This window comes from Enhydra lutris, unplaced genomic scaffold (assembly GCF_002288905.1).
Source record: "Enhydra lutris kenyoni isolate GAN:26980312 unplaced genomic scaffold, ASM228890v2 scaffoldscaffold37, whole genome shotgun sequence".
Classification (NCBI taxonomy): domain Eukaryota; kingdom Metazoa; phylum Chordata; class Mammalia; order Carnivora; family Mustelidae; genus Enhydra; species Enhydra lutris.
In genome coordinates this window covers 26,806,053-26,826,359 of record NW_019154121.1, presented here as the reverse complement: position 1 = coordinate 26,826,359, position 20,307 = coordinate 26,806,053, and the positions used below count along the sequence as shown (strand labels likewise).

Sequence of the window (20,307 nt, the reverse complement as noted above, 5' to 3'; positions counted from 1 at the left end):
AAAATCTTAAGAAAAAGAGAAGAAAGGAAGAAAGATGAGCAGGAACTCAGATGGCCCTGCGGTCCAAGAGCTGCCCGGGGCAGGCGGAACGCTGAGCCGGCACGTGAGGTGAGCGGCTGCGGCTGAGCCCTTGGCTGGAGTGAGGCTCGGACTCCACCGCTAAGGGGCCTGCCTTTGTCGCCTCGTGCCTCAGTCAGCCCGAGCATCCAGAGACCCGTAGGGGGGAGAATGGCCTTGAGAGTGAGCCGCCGGGAGGATGGGAACAGAGGAGCGCTCCCGCTGCCTCAGCCCAGGGAGACCCTGGGTGTGTTTATACCAGTTGCCTTCGTGTCCCGGGTGGAATCCTCGGGGTGCTGGGCGGGGCTTCAGAACTGGGAGAATCAAAGTCATCTACGCAGCTCGCCTCTCCCAGCCAACCCACCAAAAAAAGCCAATTTCAAGAACTTCAGGAATGCTTAAAAAGCCCACTATATAGATTTCTACAAAGGCCTAAAATTAGCAGTGCGTTTATTTGGCTTAAGAATTCCCTCCTGGTCCTCTTAAACCTTGGCACGAAGATGCAGCCAGACGGCGGGAAGCGGCTGGAGGTGAGCGAGGCGCGGCCGGCTGGGGCTTGCCTTCACCCCGCGGACAGGTGCGGCTCGTCTTCACCCCTCTCACCCACCTCTTCTGGCTGGGAAACCCTCTCCCCGCCACCCGGCCCCCAGCCCGTGCTTCTCGTGCTGCTCCAGCTTCTGTAGTCACAGCACTTAACCCACAGTATCGTTCACACGTAGGTGCAAAGCGAGAACCGCTCCGTTCAGCAGCTGCTTCTTCCCTTTGCCGCCAGCTTCCCCGGGAGCCCACAGCACCCAGTGCGCCCCGCTCTGGCTCCTCCAGTCCGCCCCAACGCCCTTCCCGGCAGGCCCTCCCAGCCTGCGGCTTCCTGCCCCTGGCCTCTGGCCCCGGCCCCGGCCCCGGTTCTGCCGCGCTTTTGCCTTCCAAGCCGCACTTTTGCCTTCCAAGCCGCACTGCACTCAGCACACACCAATTCCACTCTGCTTTCCCCTCGGACCGCCCTTCTGTCACCCCCACAGTTACACCGTGCCCCTCCCACCAGACCAGCACCAAATCCCCATTCCTTCCATGAAGCCATCTCTGGCTACTGTAGCCCTCACTAGTTTTCTTTTCTGTTCTAAGGATTTTATTTTACTTATTTGAGAGAGAACAGGCAGTGGGGAGGGGCAGAGGGAGGGGGAGAGAGAGGGGAGCAGACTCCCCACTAAGCAAGAAACCCAACACAAGCCTTGATCCCAGACCCGGAGATCATGACTCAAGCTGAAGGCAGACTGAGCCCCCCAGACACCCCAGCCCTCACGAGTTTTTCTTTCCTGAACTCTCTTCCCTAGGCCCCCTCGTTAGTGCTTCTACTCCTCTCTTTGCTGTGAGCCAGTCCGGCCTCCCCAGCTGTATTGTAGGGCTCCGTGGGTGGTGGCGGGGTGCCTCAGTTTCCTCCTGACACACCCCTGCATTTCAAGTCTTGGTGAGGACAAGGACAGGGGGTGCAGAGTGATCTCACGGCACAGCTGGGTGGTGTGGGAACTCTCCCAAGTGTGTAGTCCACTGGGAGATGGTCAGCTGGGGGAGGGCCGCTCATTCAGAGGCAGGAAATCACTTGGGGGAGAGGTGGGAGCCATTCGTCTCTTACAAGATTAGCCCAGAGCCTGTTCTAGATAGGGATGGGTGAGGCTCCTCCCCTCCCACCCCCTCCCTCCCAGGTGCTGGCCCCCAGCCCCACCTGGTGGGCAGCGGACTCCATAAAATGCCCCAAGGAGCAGGAGGCGGCGTTAGGAGGAGCGGCAGGATGAGCTCGGAGCATGGCCAGCAGCCACAGCCAGGGGGCCGAAGGGGCCGTGGGGATAAGAAGTCCAGAAGGCGAGGCCGGCGCAAGGAAACCTACTCAGTGTATATCTACAAGGTGCTGAAGCAGGTGAGAGCGGGGAGCCAACGAGTTCGTGTGTGGGGGTGTGAGGAGCACACTAGCAGAAGAGCCGTGAGAGAGCACTAGACAAAGAGTCCTACTCCGCTTACTCCTGGCACCGCGGTGGGTGGCCTCAGGCGCGCCGTGCCTGTCTCGACATGGCCTCGCTCCAGTTCAGGTCCCTACAACCTCTCAGTATGTGTCGCGCCCCTGAGACAGGCAGGAGACCTTTAAAGCACGCCACCACCGCCCAGAAGCTCACGGAGCTTTGGGCGGACAAGATGATGTTGGGTGGGACTAGGGGGGACATAATTAAGACAGGGAGGACTGTAAGTAATTGTGGGGCTGAAGGGTGATCCAATCCCAAACACAGTACGGTACAAACAAGAAGTCCTAGCAGTGGGGGCCGGAGCACGGAGCCACGCGTGTGAGCGGAAGTCCTGGGGAAGGCCTTCCAGCCACACAGCACTCGGGCCCCGAGCAGCTACGGGATTGGTCTACTGCCCAGACCTGGAACACAAGGTCCATAAAGCTCAGTGCATCGACGGAGTCCCGTGACCTGAGAGCTGCAGAGCTCAGGCCCCCCGGCTCTGAGCAGGCCGGTCACCTACTTCCGGCTTGTCCTGCCTCTTAACCCAGGGGTGCTGGGGATGCTCGCTGTTCCCGGCCTAGCAGAGCACTTGCGAGAAGCGCCTACTCCTGGCCCTCGCTCACTGACGGATATGTGGGGGCATCAGCGGGCACCCGACTGGTCAAGGGCACCAGGCACCCTGGCCTCCCAGCCTCTTCCCCGCTCAGCAGAACCAGCGCCGGGAGCTGGCAGAACAATGGTCTTGGCCGCCTTACGTCTCTGCCACCTGCCCGAGTCTTACCCCTTTGTGAGACTAGATCCTAGACGTGGAGTCTGTCTCCAGTCTTAGTCCCAGTAGCAGTTTCAGTGACCTGACAACTTGGGTCTCTGGGAATGCTTGTGTGGGGTCAGGGTGAGGTTGGGATCAGCACTCTTGTAGACGGGCCGGGGGGCAGCAGCAGAGGACAGACTCCAGCGACCTGCAGAACGCGGGGGTGGGAGGGAGCCCTGGTGAGCTCTGCTGCATCACCTAACCTTGGGGTGCAACTGTGAGGCGAGGGTTGGCCCGGAGTTAGACTGGTGAGGGAGAGCTACTGGGGGAGTCACCCATGGGCTGTGAAACTCACTGTGACCCCTCAACCCCAAGGAGAAAAAGATGCGATGACAACATGAGGGGTTCAGGCTCGGATCCCCTGCTTCCGGTGACATCCAGAGGCTGGGGAGAGCCCGAGTTCCACTTCTGTCTCCACCACTGGCCTGATGTGTGCTATTGGCAGTCACCCCTCCCTTCGGAGGTCACCCTTCGGAGGGAAACCCTTCATGTCTGCCCACTCTCACGTTCTGACTGTTATCAGGCCCCTACCACTTGGGTTACTGGAAGTCACCTAGTTCAAAAGCTTGTGTGACAGGAGGAAACTGAGGCCCACAGGAAAGTGCCCCATTGGAGGCTGGGCAGTGATTCACAGTAGGGCCACAGATCCCTGCTGTTCTGACCCCTAGTCTGGTGCTGGGATCGTGTCACATAAGCGTGCTCTCGGACAATTATTTGGTAATGCCGACTTACGTGCATAAACCCTTGGACGCGGTGGCAGTCCCACCTCCGGGAGCTTTGCCGCTAGGAGTCCGTTTCTGGGGGTAACGCTTTGCAGATATACTAAAGGAGAAAAGCAAACGCTGCGTAACTGTTTCCATTTCCCAAAGATTGATGCTTACATGTGGCTCCTAGGAGGAACTTAATAGCATTACTTTTTGCAGTTGGGAAAAACTTTTAACTCGGATATAATAGTAAAAAACCCATCCCTATTTCTGTGGCTTGGCCCCGGAGAGAGGCTGGTGAGGCGGCCTGGCAGTCCCGAGCTGGAGCCCGGGGCTGGGGCCCGCGGCGTCAGGCAGAGCCTCCTCCTTAACCGAGCGGTTCTGCTGCTTCTCCAGGTGCACCCAGACATCGGCATCTCTTCCAAGGCCATGAGCATCATGAACTCGTTTGTGAATGATGTGTTCGAACGTCTGGCTGGCGAGGCTGCCCGGCTGGCCCAGTACTCGGGCCGAACCACACTGACCTCCCGGGAAGTCCAGACGGCCGTGCGCCTGCTGCTGCCCGGGGAGCTGGCCAAGCACGCCGTGTCCGAGGGCACCAAGGCCGTCACCAAGTACACCAGCTCCAAGTGACCCGGGGCCGAGCGTTTAATAAAGAGTGAACTGCTCCCGTGCACTGTGGTGATTTGAAAAGGGGAGGTGCGATGTGCGGCAAGGGTGTTGTCACTTTTTATGGCGACAGGAGGGAGTAACACTTCTAGTTTTTAAATACTGCTGAGTGTGGCCCCTGGGCAGCACAGGGGCAAAGTTCTAACGTGAACTTTAGCAGGACTTGGGATCTGGATTAGAACCCCCGATCCGCTGTGTTAACTCTTTCAGCCCACGGTTTTGTGATGCCTTTTCTGGCAAGCTGTCCTTTTTGTCGTGTGTTGGGCATGGGGACCACATAGATCTTATCCTTCCAGACTCAAAAGGGAGGGGTTCTCAGTAAGCTGCTGGGATCTATAGGATGTGTTCACTTTCCCCTGATGTTTTCTTCCCCCTAATTTCAGAACAACTTGGTAGGAATATTTGAGGCTCCTCTCTTTTTGGAAAATCGCAAGAAAGTACCAAGAGGAGCTGCATATCGTTCACCTTCCATTTGTTCACACTTGCTTTTTCTCACTCATTCGGCCTCTGCTCTATCTTACGGGCACATGAGATGAGCTGTGAGGCAGTGGGGGAAGGGGGTTGCACTCAGTGAACGGGTCCCAAATCCTTTCTCTTCCCTTTGCCATTGGATAGACACAGCTTGTCCCCTTCGTGTACTGAGCAGGCTGGCTGTAACGGGGGCTGGCCACTGAATGCCGTCCCACACCCTTGACACATATTTTCTCTCAGGAAAACCCTAGCCTGGAGATGCCATGAGAGGAGAACCAATCACCCACAATTTAGTTACGCAGCTAGAAAGGGGAGGGCCTGGGAGACCGGGCCCCCCAGCCCTGGCCCTTCCCCACTCCCACTGAATGTCATACCTTGCTGCGGTGTGACTCAGAGACCCACGTCTGATCGTGGAATTAGCATCTGCATTTTGGACAAGATCTCGGGTGACTCGTACGCACACGGAAGCCACGGAACGCCTCTTCTCTCACTCCCCCTTGCAGCTCTCCCCTTTCTCTCCCTTTCTTCTGCTCTGTGCCTCACTTATTCACACATCCCAACTTGACACTGAATCAAAAAGTCACCCCCAGCTGACCAGAGTCCGGGCGCTGCTGCCGCTAGGTTTTGTAGTTTCCAAAGAATGGTCTCCTGAGCCTGTTGCCCCGATGGGGTAACCCACAGACGGCCCAGAGCGAGCCCCAAAGACCACGGAGTCCCATCTGCTACTCTCTAATGTCCTTCTTCGCATAGGCCTAGCTCGCGTGAACCGTGGGAAGCGCCATCAGACCCAAGGGAAACACGTGCTTGTGCTCATCTCAAGGGAAGTCGTGACTTCGCAGCCTGAACCCAGGCCTTCTGACCTCAACTCCAGCGCCCCTTCCCCCTCACGTCACATCTGCCCCCAGGACAGTCCTGAGCTAGAGCTAAGGAGGCTGGCTCTGAATGGAAGAAGCAGAGGGTTCCTCCAGCTGAGAAGTGTGTTGGAAAAATGGATGCCTTTAGGACTAACCTTCACCCGGAGCCTCATGGCTCCCAGGGTGACTTCAAATAGCAACTCCTCTTTTATATGACCCTCACTCGAAAAGAAGCCAATGCTGACCCCACACTCTGCCCCAGCCTTCCAAGGCTTGTTTCCGGAACATCCTCTGAGATAAGGGTCCCCAGTCCTGTACCTGCTGCCCTCACCCCCCACTCCTGGCCTTAGAACATCGAGACAATGGGACAGAACTCTCGAAATTGGGCTGTTCTGACTTCCGGGGTGTGGAGTCAAGGTCGAGCCGCAGGTTCTGCAGACTGTATGACCAGCTCACAAAGGGAACTGTGAGAAGTGGGCACCATGTCCGAGGGGTGAGTGACGGGCAGGAGCGGAGCCCCCAGGGCTGGGGCGGGTGGGTGGGGAGAAGAGATGCCCGGGAGAAGAGGCTTGTTTGCTGGGCCAGCCCTGGCTGGGCCCCGGGCATTCATGCGGCTGACCCGGCGGCTCCATCTGGGGTCAGCTCTTCCTCTCCTGGAACTACTTATTCCAGAATCAGAGGAAGGGACCCTGCTCTACCCTCATCCCTCACCCCCCACTTCCCACTCACCATTCTACACCCCTGCAGCATCCCAGGGCTGCACCCTCTCCCTGGAGGGGCCGACTGTGGACTCCACAAGAGGCTTCTTCCTTACAGGGAGCTGCTGAGGGCCATGCCTAGCCTTCACCCTCCCAGCTAATCCATCAGTGGATCCCTCCTCCCAGCGATCCCAGTCTCCCACCTGCTCGAAGCCTGGGCATGTCTCCTCACTACCACTTCATTCCCCCTCAGGACTCCTCGACACCATGAGTAACCTTAACTGCACACCTCTGGAACCCCGACTTCACACTCTTCAAAAGGCTCAGCAGAGCCCCCCCCCCACTGTCCCCACTCCTCTGAGGCCCAGATCACCCCAGACCTGCAGCCCTCTCTCCCCTCCTCTCCAGAGCTTACCAACGCCTCTGGGACTCCTCCCACGTGACCCTTCAAGAGCTGTTGGACCAGGAGCAGCCCCTGCTGGAACCTGTGTCGCCCAGGGAGCGGCAGTCGTTCCAGTACAGGCTCTCGTCCGTCTACCTGTGCTACCTGGGGCTGATGCGCCGGTTCGACACCCTCTACGACCAGATGGTGCAGCCGCAGAAGCGGCGGCTGCTGCGGCGCTTGCTGGACAGCGTGGCGGGCCGCGTGCTGGAGCTCAAGGACGACCTGGTGCGCGCCGACCTCAGCGAATACCACTGTCTAGACCGCGTGCTGCAGGACCTCAAGCTCACCCCGGTGCGGGGCCGGCGGCGGAGCCACGCCCACTCCAGCGGAGCCGGGGGTGGGGGGGGTGGGGGGGGCGGAGCGGGGCGTGAGGTGGGGAGTAGCGGTGATCTTGACCTCCCACGGACATGGAGCCACGTGGGGCAGGAAGTGGCGGAGAGGCTGGAGCTGGTCCTGATCCCCCAAGGACAACCCTGGTGTTGGGACCCCTGCAAGGGAAGGGGGGACGGCGCAGATCAGGGGATGGGGTTTGATCGGGAGAAGGGTTTCTGGAAGACGGGGTGCAAGCCAGCAGTTGCGGGACGGCGAGAGAGTCAGGCTGGAAGCTCCGCAGGGCTGGGAATGCCCACCAACGGCAGGGATTGAAGACCCCCCCCGCCCCCCGCCAGGCTTGCTTCTCCAAGTCTGCTTCCTGGACCCGCCCCATCAGCAGTACCCAGAACTTTATCAGAAATGCAGAATCTCGGACCAAACGGGGCTAATCTGCTTCTGCATTTTAACAAGCCCCTGGGGTGATGTGAATGCACTCGCCGCCAGTCGCCCGAGGGCTTGGTTCGCTGCTCCTCATCGGAAGCAGTCTCAAAGTTTCCAGAACCCGCTGCTTCAAGAAACTCAGCGGCCGACTTGAAAAAACAAACTGATAAAACAGATTCTCCAGGCCCTGCCACTCAGATGTGCTAGTCTGGGGAGGGCCTAGGAGTCTGCATTTTAAGAGCTTCCCCGTTCATTTTGATGCAGTCAGGATTGGAACCACTGCCCATTACATTTCACGATCCTCCGGAATTCAGCTCTGGTTACACGGTGGGGCAGGGCGATAGAGGGATGAGCTTAAGGGGATCTGCCCATAACCCATGAATCTCCCGTCCTGGGGCTCTAGGATGAAGGAAGCCATCACCAAGCTCTGTAAGCAGAAGATGGTAGTATCAGCCAGATGGCCTGGATTTTGAGTCCTGACCCTTCTTCCCCTGTGTTGCCCCAAAGGCAGACCTGGAGGTTCCAATCCCCAAATACTTTCTGTTGGAGCAGTCCACCGTTCTGAAGGAGCGAGAGCTGATGCTGGCAGAGATCCTGTCCAGAATGAAGCCAGTGACCTCTGAGGTGGTAAGTCAGGGAGACACCATCCCAGATTCCTCTCATACACCCCGCCCAGAACAGAGATGCCATCTTCCAGGACACAGAGAGGACTTGTCCTACCTATACCCACCTCAGAGTGCTCCTTGGGTAATCCCTGGCCTGCTTCAAGGATGCTCTCATGCTCCTTGAAACCTTCTGACACCGAGATAGAGGACGGGACTTGGGCACTGAGATGCTCTGGGAGGACCATGTCCCCAGTATGTCCTTTGATGGATGGTCTCCCAGCTGCTAGCCTAAATATAACCCCCTTTTCATCTTCTCCTGCTCCTTTGCCCCTACGGTGGCCAGGGTTTTCCAGAAATGCACCGGACCGAGGCCATAATCCTGCTGCAAAGGGCTGAGCGGGCCAGGCAAGGTCGGCTCCGAGCCACCTTCATGCGAGAGATACGGAGAGAGGAGGAGCGGGATCGGAAGATTCGAGAGGACGGTTGGCACAAGTTCGATCAGGACCAAGCAGCTGTGACCATACAGAAGGTAAACCCCCCCAGCACCCAGGAGGAAGGTCAGGGTTGAGTCACCTCTTCCAGGAAGGCAGCCTGGCTTAGCAATTGAGGACAGAGGTGCAGGGGCTTGGATTCTGTTGCCCCCACAACTAGATCCTTAACTCAGGACCTAAGCAGTTAACAAGCTTCTATCTTGTGCTACATACATCTCATAAAAGCCCCAGAAACAGAAAGATCATTAAGATTAGAGGAGAAAGATCCAGAATAAGGTAGCAGAACAGAGTAGATGATCATTCCAGGAACTCAGAAGACTGTTAAAGATGAGTCACTAAAATGAATCCCGAGACTCCTGGCAGCTGAGGTAAAAGGAATGGTGACAAATGAAACAGAGTTTGAGAACTGATGTGATCCAGATGTCCTCAAGGCCGGTGCCATCTGGGTCACCCTTTACTTTACCATGGAAATAACCTAATCGCTGCCCATCCGCCCACTGCAGAAAACCCAGCCTCATCCCTAGGTGTCTCTGCCTTCTTACCATTCCTGTGGTCACCCTCTCTCCTACTCTGGGTGGCCATTCCGTACCTCTCAGCACTTGCTGTACCCCAGTATGTGTGTGTGTGTGTGTGTGTGTGTGTGTGTGTGTGTGTATGCGCGCGCGCGCGTGCCTTCTCTCACTGAGTCCTGCTGACCTAGGCCTCCTCTGTTTGGTACTGGTTACCAGCTTAAAGAGACTGGAGAGGCCCTAGGAAAAGTCCAGTGCAGAAAGGGAACCCTTCGCTCCTACAGCGTTGTACCCCCCTGAGGCCGCTGCCCTGTCCCATTGTAGGACGTCCCTTGCCACCTTTATTTCCAGAAGCAGGCCCAGAACTGTGGACATGGGGCTGGTCTTTCTGTCTCCAGTGAACATCTCCCAGCTTCTCTGTCAAGCCCCAGTGCTTCAGAAACTGTCCACTGGCCCGAGAGAGGGAACTTAGAATCCTTTCCACCAAAGCCCAGAAGCAAACCAACCAACCAACCAACTAACAAATAATAACTCAAGAGGATATATGCTCTCAAATTGGGATACGCTTTTTTATTTTTTAAAAAGATTTTATTTATTTATTTGACACAGAGAGAAAGTGCACAAGCAGGGGAACAGCAGAGGGAGAGGGAGGCTCCCCACTGAGCAGGGAGCCCAACAGGGGCCTCGATCCCAGGACACTGGGATCATGATCTGAGCCGAATGCAGACGCTTCACCAACTGAGCCGCGCAGGCACCTGTGGATTTTTAGGTTTTTTTTTTTTTAAGATTTTTTTTTTTTATTTTTTATTTATTTGACAGATCACAAGTAGGCAGAGAGGCAGGCAGAGAGAGACAGGAGGAGGCAGGCTCCCTGCTGAGCAGAGAGCCCGATGCGGGACTCGATCCCAGGACCCTGAGATTATGACTTGAGCCGAAGGCAGAGGCTTTAACCACTGAGCCACCCAGGCGTCCCGGATTTTTAGGTTTTTAATCAGTGTACAGAGCACGTGCATCTGAGTGCCCTGCCTCTGGCTGACTTGCTAATGTTGGGCTGGCCCAGGGATGAGAAGGCCCTGTTCCCCGGGGTTCACTAAAGCGAGCCCTTCGAGGAAGAAGGTCTGCCCCAAAGAGAGCCCCGCTTCTCCCATGAAAGCCAAAGCAAGTCATTTTGTCCTTGTTACCAGACAAGGAGAATGTGGAAATAGTGCAGACAGAAGCTGCTCTCTGAGGCTCTGTTATGAAACAGAACCCACCTGGCCAGGCCAGGGTGCTGCCTCCCCCTGCCCAGTGCCCTGTCCCCACCCCCTTGGCAGCAGGTTGTCCACAGGGCTGAGAGCAGCCTGAGGCCTGGGAGAAGAGCACTGGGAGAGGAGTCAGGAACCCTGGCCCTGTCTCAGCTCTGCCCGAATGGGCTCATAGACCCAGGAGAGGCCACGTCCTCTCTCCTGCCTCAGTTTCCTTGTGTCAAAACTATAGGAATTCATTAGAGGAGCTCCATAGTCCTTACAGCACTGGTGTCTACGTGACTATATGCTGGGGGAGGGGAGGTCAAGTGTGTATTCCAAATACTGTAGGAACTCTGAGTTGTGAGAGTGGAGGTGCTTCTGGGAGAAGGTGGTATTTGAACTTGGCCTCAAAAGATAAAGCAGATTGGAGGGTGGGGATGAGAAGGAGGGAATACCAGGGGCCCCTGAGGGAGCAAAGCCTTGGAGCTGGACCGCATGTGTGCCTACTGGCCCCATGCTGTCCTGGGCTGCTCCCGCTCAGAGTGTCACTCGTCCACGAGCTGCCCCGGAAGGTGTCCTCTCCTCCCCCACCTCCTGCTCCTAAGCTCCCCTAGCCAGACCTTTCCTTGTGAGGGGCTGGTGCTTCTCCCTGGGGCTGATCGCATGAGTCGCATCCCTACAAAAATGCAGTGTGGGGCGTGTCTGGGCCCACGTGTCCCCCAGGTGTGGAAAGGTTACCGGCAGAGGAGACGTACTCAGCAGGACCGGCGAATGGAGATGGAGTTCCTCGGCATGGTAAGCCCCTGCCTCACCTCAGGCAAGGGCTCAGGGTGAGCTAGAGCATGGGGTCTCCTCTACTCTTCTTTGTCCCTCTGTGCCCCCATACAGCTCCACACTGCCCACGCCTCCCACCACTCAGGACTGTGTTTAGCAAGAGTGGAGGGGTGCAGGTCTGGGGTTCAGGGTTTGGGAAAGAATGGGAAGGACCAGAAACCCGGCACCAAGCCCCATCCTTTTGTACCCCTCCCTCTCTAAAACCCTTGGAAGGATCTCACACATGGGGCGGGATGAGGGGTCAAAGCACAGAGAATTCTGGACCTCATGTTCATGCCCCTGGCTGGAAGGAGAGGCTGAGTGGGTGTGCCCAGCACAGGGAGGAGCCCCAAGGCTAGTGGGACCACCCCCCTCCCCCACCAGGGCTTTTACAGCCTCTGGGAGAACCACAGGGGCCAGGGTGGGATGGAGGGCATACGTATCCCTTTCACAGCGGAGCGTTTCAAGCCGCAGTCTCCCCACTTGCTCTCAGGGGCCCAGACTGGCTTCTCTTCCGCACTGCAGGGAGTCTAGCTGAGTGTCACCGGGGTCCATGAGCACGAGCGTGCACGTAGGGGAGGTCAGGCTTGGGGGTTGGAGAGCTGGACCCCCAGGAGGCAAGACAGGCAAAGAGAGGCCAGGGTCGGGCCTCGGGGGTAGGTGGGGGGCGGCATGGCATGGCGGTGGGTGAGGAATGAGCCTGGCCGCCCGGGCCCATTGACAGTGTGAGCTCAGCGTTTTCAGTAATTGTCTCTGCGCAGAGTGATATTTAAAATACATTTGGGAGCCAATGAGGCGGGAAAGTGGCTGTGAGAGCGGCTGCCAACACGGGCCGCTGGGGCGGGGGTGTGGGTGGGGGCTGGGGCCGGAGGCTCACAGGGGAGGGTGTGCTGCGGGGAACGGGCAGGGGGGGCCAGCCCAGATGTATCTAGCAAACTCATTACCAGAGTAATTTACACAGGCGAGTTTGAGCTCCAAACACAATTTCTCCTGATGCAGGCATGCCCGTTGTTCCGTGTGCGCGTGTGTGCGGGGCCTCACGTGTGCGGGTGTGCTGGGGAAGCCAGGGGCAGGTGTGTGTGCCTGAGGCCGGGGGCTGGGTCCTCCCCGCTCCTATTCCTGATGCCCTGGGCCTCTTCTCCTCTTTGCCAGCTCCCCTTGCCACCGAACCAGGTGGAGAATGCGGGCGTCATGTATCAAGCCAGCCTCAGGGAGGATATCCGGAGGGTCCGCCAGACAGAGAAGGAGGAAGAGTTCCAGTTGGCGATAGAGAAGACCCATGATTCTATCAAAGAGACAGAGGGGCCTGACATGAAGGAGAAGTTGAAGGAGCAAATCCGACAGTGGTTTATCGAATGCCAGTCAGTGTCCCCAGCCTTCAACGCCTCTTTCCCTCCTCACCACCATGTCCCCACATCTGTTCTGTTCTCTAGTCCGGACTGGGCCCTTTTCTCCATCCACTCCCATCCCCCTTCCCTCACTGCTCACACCCTGATTGAAACCTGGAGCCCCCAACCACAGGACCATCTCTGCACATGACTTCTCATTTCCTTGGATGGAAAAGAAAATGCCAAATCTCGAAGGGGAAAGCATCCGTGGGTGCCTCCTGAGGGGTTGCTCCTTTTTGTTCTGTAACTCTCTGCTCCTTCCCTCTCATCCTCCATTCGCGTAGTCCTTGTTCTTTCTTCATCCTTCCCTCTGTTTAACTATCTATCCATTCATCCACTCTTCTACCCACCTATCCACCCACCCACCCACCCTCCCAGCCATCCACCCACCCATCCATCCATTCACCCACCCACCTATCCACCCACTCACCCTTCCACCCATCCACCCACCCACCCATCCACCCATCCACCCATCCATCAATCCACCTACCCACCTATCCACCCACCTATCCACCCACCCATCCACCCACCCACCCATCCACCCATCCATCTATCCACCCACCCACCTATCCACCCACTCACCCTCCCACCCACCCACCCACAATCCATCCACCCACCCACCCATCCACCCACCCACCCACCCAACCACCCATCCACCCATCCATCTGTCCATCCATCCACCCACCCACCCATCCACCCATCCACCCAACCACCCCCTCACCCATCTACCCATCCACCCACCCACCCACTCGCCCATCCATCCATCCATCCACCCACCCAACCACCCATCCACCCATCCATCTGTCCATCCACTCACCTGTGTATCTCTCTGACCATTTTATGTTTACTTAGTGCCCTTACTGGTCGATTCCCTGATTATCCAGATGAATCTGTAGGTGGATCCTACCTGATCTTTGCAGACAAGACTCCAGAACAGGTACCCTATAGGTGGAGACAGGAGACTTTCTGTGGTAGATGGGGTCTGAGGTTACAAACAATACTGAGTGTAAACTGTAAATGGGGCTGGAGGAAATATGTGTAGCTAGCAAGACAGCAGGGGGGTGGGGAGGGAGTGCCTGTGTTTGGAGAAGACATCTTTGGGCATGGAGAGAAAGCATGTCTGGTGAGATTCTTTGTGACTTCAAATCTCTATGGGTCAAGAAAGAGAAGCCGTTCTGATCAGAACACCTCTTTCTTCCTGGACACCAGTGAGGTCTCTGAACTTTCAGCTATGGACTCCTGGACCCCTGGACCCCATGAGTAACCCCAGTCAACCCCCATCTCAGGCCTGGGTTCTTTTGCTCCTGTAGAATCCCGCTGGTCTTCTCTGAAATATCTTCCATCGTTGGTCACAGGTAAAAATGGAACTGGAGGCAGAGATCCAGGAGAGCAAAAGAAAGGACCAAGAGAAAAATAAGGAAAAAGAAAAGGAGAAAAAAGAAAGGAAGCAGAAGAAAGGGAAGAAAGACAAGACCAGGAAGGGGGTAAAGTTCCTCTCGGTCTGAGGAGATTCCCGGTGGGAGGCTGGTCTGAGGGGAGGAAGGGGCAGGGACCATGAGGGGTTGAGATCAAAGGATGTTTCTGTTCTAGGAGGCAGACATGATGCTGAAAGTGTGGCCATCCAAGTTCATACCTTTCATCAATGCCGGACATGAGGAGTACATAAGTAAGGCGGGAGCGGGCTGGGGAAGAGTGTCCAGGCCCTGTGAGGGCCTTGGGGAAAGTGAACACATGCTCTGTGGACCATGAGGGGTAGTGTGGGTGTGCAGATGTGGAGGTCGAGAGGAGAATGCCAAAGGAGGACACAAGTGTGGAGTGCGATGCGATTCCCTGGGTGGGGGGAGTTTTGCCTTTGGCCTTGGGGTCAGGCCTCCATGATCTAGGTAGAAGCAATGCTGGACAGCCCTGTGAGGATGAAGGGACCAGCCTGGGTCAGGTTCCTGGTCCATGTAGGCATGTGTATGAGACAGACAGACATGTGCAGAGACGGAGCAAGAGACACGTGGACCAGCCTGGGTCAGGTTCCCCTGCCAGGTTTCTGTGAGTGTCTGGGTGCCCTGGGACTCTGAACTTCATTCTCTGTCCGTCTGTCCCTGGTTAGATGTGTGGAAGAACCGGTATGAGAATATATACCCGAAACAGAGTTTTGACCCCGAGACACTCCAGGTGGAGAAGAGAAAGGAAGTAGAGCAGGAGATCCGGATACAGGTGTGTGAGCTGGCTCAGGGCCTCCCTGCGGCCCTCCCCGCCTCCCCTACTTCGGGCTCTTCCCCTCAAGCCCCCTGCCCTGCCCCTCTTCTGTAGCAACCTCTACACACCACCTTCTGTGTCATTCTAACTCCACCTCCATCCATCTCGGTCCCCTTCCTCTTCTGCGTCTCTCTGGTCCCTCTCTCTCTGGGGTGCAGAGAGGCTCTGGGCTGGGGTCACACCCACCATCGTGCCCATCAACCCTTCAAGAGCTCCTGCCATGTGGCTGCAGGGCGTACCTAGGAAACATTAGATCATGTGACCTTTCCAATATGGCCTTTCCACCCCCTGAGGTGGGCGCCATGATTGTCCCCATGTGAGACAACAGGCTGATTAAGTCCGGCAGCTGCTCACGTGGCACAGACTTTAAAGGGTGGGACTGGGGCTTGAGCTGAAAGCCATTGACTCTATCTGGGAGCTTCTCCCCACATTGGTACCAGGTGAGGGCAAGGCTCCTGCATGACCAGGGTATGGATTAGTATTGGGAGTGGACTGGTGCAGGGACAGGGCAGGGGGAGAAAGGCCAAACCTGCAGGTCCTGGAAGAGTGTGTAGGAAGGTTGTCGGTGGACACCCCTGCTGCCTCCCCCGGGCTAGTCTCACTCTTCTCTGAAGCTGCTCTCCTGTCCAGCCCCGTCCCAGTCCTCACCCCTCCCCGCTGTCTTCCCCAGCCCCTGTGGCTGTCGCACCGCACTCCCCGCTGTCCCTCCAGGTGGATGAGCTGATGCGCCAAGAGCTGAAGAACCTGCGCCTGGTTGTGGACAGGGAGGAGGGGAGACCCTTGAAGCGTGTGAAGGCAAGATGAGGGGTGAAGGCCGGGACACGGATGCGCACACAGCGGGGGAGGCAAGGACCGGAGGACGACGGCCCGTGTGCTTGTTTCCAACCAGAAAAAGACTGGGAAGAAAGCCGGGAAGAAGAAGAAGGAAAAAGATCTGACCCCAGACAGGTAGCAGACCCTTTACCTTATTGTGGGAGGTGGAGCAAACCTGGGCCCAGAACCGATCTGAGTTCCGGTCCTGGTTCTGTTCTGTGTGACCCAGAGAGAGTCATTGAACCTCTCTGACTCCCCGTCCTCGTTAACCAAGCGCCCGCCCTGCCAAGCCCACGCGATGGCTGGTGATGAAACAGAAGCACGAGAAGTGCTTAGAAAATGATGGTGGGCAGGTGGATGCGAGTGGAGGCTTGTCCTCATGGCTCCCTCCCTCCTGTTCCCTGCTCCAGCCTTTTGCCTTAATCAGCTCTGTCCCTACCAAAGCCATCTCCCCCCGACGCCTCTCTGGGCCCTTGGGGAGCTTACCAGGGGTCCCCGGCTACTCACTTCTTTGGTGAAGTGAGTCTCGAGCACACTGACGTCAGCTGCTTCCAGGAGCCTAGACGTCAAGTGTGATTTCTAGAAAGACGGTCATATGTTGGCCAAATGACTGGATTTCTGATGGCGGAATGTGGGGACCTGAGCAGACCAATGAAAGGAGGGTTGCAGAGGGTGCGTGTCCTCACACCCCGCTCAACCCACAGAGCCCCCCCCCCCCCACCGTGGGCAGACGGCCTTCTGGGCCAGCGGGTTGGCACTGTGGCTTCCGATGCTGGCTGTCCAGTGGCACTCTGGGTATTTTTGTCCTCAAGCCTGTCACTCATCTCCATCTCCACTTCCCTTCGTCCTTGGGGACCCCTCTGCGCTGTCCTCTGCAGGTCCGTGGACTCTCTGTTTGAAGAGCTCGTTGTCTCCGGCTTTCTAAGAAAGTGCGAGACAGTGGCCTTGAAAGATTACATTGGTGAGACCCCTGTCCAGCACCTGCTCCCAGGCTGAGGAGTGGTGCCCTGGCCACAGCCCTCCCGTGGCTAGCTACCACCCTCTGCTGTGAGCCTTCTCCTCAAGGGGCTCTCTTTTGGCCCTGCCCCAGTGGATGCCACTCACTTATGCCCCCAGGTGACTACCTCTATCTTGGATCCATTCTGAACCTGGCGAACAAGTTGCCTACACCTTCCCTGTTTGACATAAGACAGAATGTGGCCTTGTACGGGGTCCTTCGCCTTGGTGAGATGCCCCGGGGAGCAGGGAGAACCAACACTGGCAGGTGCCTGTCAGGGTGGTTGAGGTGGGCATGTCCCCCGTGCCATGGGCCCCTGCTGGACTCCTCCTGTCTTCCCCAGGACCTGCCGGAGGTCACACCCAGATTGGGCCACCCCAGAAATCATGTGGACTCTTGGCCTACCAAGGAATCCACTTTTCTGGCCCCTTTCCCAACCCCAAGTGATATCCCATAGTCTGTCCCCTTCCCAGAAGACCAGGATCTTTCTGAAGTGGTTGTTCCTAGGCTCTTTAATTCCATCCCTTCATGATCCAGAAGTAGAAAGAGATGGTACAGAAAACAGAAAGGGCATTGGAAGGGGCTAGAAGGCTCCCTCTTGACCCTGCAGAGAACTCTTCATAATTGTACCTGGGAAGTCCCCGGAAGCCCTCTGGGCTGCCTCTCTCTGCCTGCCTGCCTGCCTGGGAATGGGGCCCCCCCACACTGGGGGTCGGCAGGCACCTAGGATCCAAACTTCCTCCCACCCTGCCTTGGGCCTTCAGCCTCACCTTACACTGTGGCTTCCACCCCAGGCCCCCTACTGTCCTACTGCCTGCCTCTGGCCCCTGTTTCCTCTCTCAGGCTCCCCAGATATACACTCCATGGCCCCCTTCATCCGCTCCATCCTCCTGGTGGGCCCCTCTGGAATGGGGAAGAAGATGCTGGTCAAGGCCGTGTGCACAGAAACGGGCGCCAACCTCTTTGACCTGTCCCCCAGCAACCTGCAGGGCAAATATCCTGGCAAGACGGGGACACAGATGATCGTGCATATCGTCTTTAAGGTCTGGGTCCCCTGACTTCGGCACCTCTAGTTCTCGGGCTGTGCCCACAGGGCAGGGTGCGCTTTACACTTAGGAGATCCCTCATCTGCCTATTTGGTGTGATGTCAGGAGCTGCTGAGGTCTCCTTACCAGCCATTGGGAGGACCTTGTGGATTTCGGAAACCTTGTGGATGGGGGAGCATGGCGGGAAGTGGGGAGCAGAGCAGTTTCTTTCATGATAGGTTTTCTGAGGTTTAATATGCAGGGTCCCCATGTGGCGGGGGGGGGGCGACTCTGTTCCCAGGGAGGTGTGGTGGATGGCAGCAGGCTGAGAGGTGGGGTGGACGCTGCCTGGGAAGTGGGGACCGGAGCTCCAAGGTCAGCTCTTGGACCAGACGGGGGAGGTGACCCTTGCCCAGGGACATCCAATGTCCGGTTTTTATTCTCTGACCTGTGCAGGTGGCTCGGCTCTTACAGCCCTCTGTGATCTGGATTGGGAATGCCGAGAAGAATTTCTATAAGAGGGTCCCAAAAGAAGAGAAGGAGGTGCGGGACCTGGGTAGCAGCCGGAGCCAGGGGCAAGGCTGGCGTGGGCTTGCTCAAGTCAACTCCAAACCTCACCCGCCGTGGGGCCTTGGACAAATTCCCTGTTCTCCTGCTGCCTTGGCCTTATCCTGGAAGCAGGACGGGGGCCTCCTGGCCACCTCCCTGGATCCCTCCCGGGGTCCACTGGAGGCTGGGTGTGGACACGCGCTCCGAGAGAATGCAGAAGCCCATACAAGTCACCATGTTCCCGCCCCCACCCTGCCCCAGAGCAGATGGACCCAAAGCGAATAAAGAAGGATCTCACCAAGGCCTTGCGACTGCTGAGCCCAGGAGACCGCGTGATGCTGATAGGGACGAGTGACCAGCCGCAGCTGGCGGAGATGAAGGGGCTGTGCCGGACCTACGAACGGATCCTCTTCATGCCACGGCCCGATTACGCTTCTCGCTTCGGTGAGACCCTGCAATGTGAGGACAGGCCAGACCGGGGATCCAGGGACTGGCCCTGCCCGAGCCTCCTCACGCTTCTCCCCCTCCCCACTGCCGCTCCGAGACGGCGCCTCCCATGGCAGGGAAGGGGAACTAGACAAGCAGCCTGGCGGCATGGGTCCTGGCCTGGCTCTGTGGACATGGCAGGTCCCGTAAGTCCTCTGAGTCTCATTTCCTCATGTTACGTGGGGAGAATGATTCCCACCTTCCTGGGAGAGGAGGCACTGATGAGCACAGAGCCGCTCTCCGGACGCAGGGACCTCATGTCTGATAGGGGCTGAGGTGCTCACTGCAGGTTCTCCCTGCCTTGGGTCCTCCCCCGCCGCCTGCAGTGCTCTGGAGGCAGATGATAGAGGCCCAGGGGGTCCAGGTGACCCCGAACCTAGACATCAGCGCCCTGGCCAAGGTGTCCGATGGCTACACACCCGGTCACATTCTCCAAGCCATCCACTCCGTGCTGACCGAGAGGCGGGTCCTGCAGCTGTCCAAGCGGCCCCTGGTGGCCTCAGAGTTCTTAGGGCACCTGGCCAAGCTGGAGCCAGTGTACAGGGAGGAGGAGGAGTCCCTGAAGGTGAGGCTTGGGGGTGTGGGGGGAGGAGGGAGGTCAGGAAGGAGGGTAACGGGTCAGCACTAACCAGGGAGTCAGCCCTCTACGGCCCCCTTAGACACCTCCCTCTATTCCCCCGTGGAGTCCAGCTGGGAAGGGGACGAGAAATCCAGGAGAAGGACGTGTGGCGGGACCAGCTTACCTGGGGTCCTCAAGGGCTGGAGCCTAAAAGTGCTACCTGGGTTTTAAGAGCTGTGGTTGGTCCTGGTACCAGCGGACACCCACATTCCCCTCCTGAGTCACCACCCACCAGTGCCCCATGGGGGCAGGATGGCCACAGAGAGAGGACTTGCCCCCTGACAGTGGCTGACCCCATGGCCTAAGTATTTGGTGGAGAGCAAGGGAAACCGGGACCCTAGCAGGACACCTGAGCTGGGGAAGAGAGGAGAACCAGCTGCCGTGGAAAGGGGAGGACAAGTTCGGGAAACAGAAGCAGGGTGGGGGGTGGGGGGGTGGATCCAATGCCCTCCCCTCTCCCCCTCCTCCTCCCATCAGGACTGGTACTTCAAGACTCCACTGGGCAAGAGGAGGGTAAAACTCATCAAGGACCAGGACGCTGGGGAAGCCAAGCTGGTGAAGGAGAAGAAGAAAAGGAAGTGATGGTTGAGGCAGGGTGCTCGAGCTTGGCAGGGGACTGGGGCACGCCCCACAGGTGAAGGGCCTGGGGCAGAGGCATAAACGTCCACGCAGCTCAGGAGCAGCTCTCTTTGTCCATCTCTGTGCTTCTCACACCTGTTCTGTGCCCCCTGCCTGTGCCCAGACTCCCCCTCCTGCCCCATCCCTGCTGGCCCTCCGTCCTCACCCACTCACAGCCTGTACCCTCGGCCCCCAGAGCCCTGTCCTCTGACCCCACCGGTGTCTTCATCTCCTGTCCGTTCCTGTCCTGGCTCCCCAGCTCTCTTCCTCCTTGGGGTTTTTAAGAAAGAAAAAAAAAATAGGAAAAGAAAGAGAAGGAAAAAGCGAGGGGAGAAGGAAGGTCTACGGTAAGTCTGGAAAAAGAAAAAAAGCAAGTGTGGAAGTCAGCAGACGCTGGTGTTAACCGCACCTCGGCACTAACTCCCTGTGTGATCTCACACAGACCTTTCCTGTGTCTGGGCC

The 20,307-nt window shown here is 57.6% G+C and overlaps 1 protein-coding gene and 1 pseudogene across 1 annotated transcript; both read left to right on the top strand.

Annotated features, from left to right (window-relative positions):
• Window positions 1–1,718: 1,718 nt before the first annotated feature.
• On the top strand, window positions 1,719–4,231 carry LOC111154414 (annotated as a pseudogene).
• Window positions 4,232–6,003: 1,772 nt separating this feature from the next.
• LOC111154542 (IQ motif containing with AAA domain 1 like) lies at window positions 6,004–19,809 on the top strand. The gene is made up of 19 exons (XM_022514207.1): window positions 6,004–6,053; window positions 6,667–6,994; window positions 7,964–8,083; window positions 8,405–8,590; window positions 11,011–11,082; window positions 12,253–12,461; window positions 13,341–13,425; window positions 13,844–13,972; window positions 14,079–14,154; window positions 14,590–14,696; window positions 15,450–15,533; window positions 15,628–15,686; window positions 16,430–16,512; window positions 16,668–16,775; window positions 17,392–17,591; window positions 18,030–18,116; window positions 18,389–18,566; window positions 18,935–19,173; window positions 19,705–19,809. Exons 1-19 carry the CDS (start codon window positions 6,043–6,045, stop codon window positions 19,807–19,809), a joined length of 2,466 nt encoding a protein of 821 aa, XP_022369915.1. The 5' UTR covers window positions 6,004–6,042.
• Window positions 19,810–20,307: the final 498 nt, after the last annotated feature.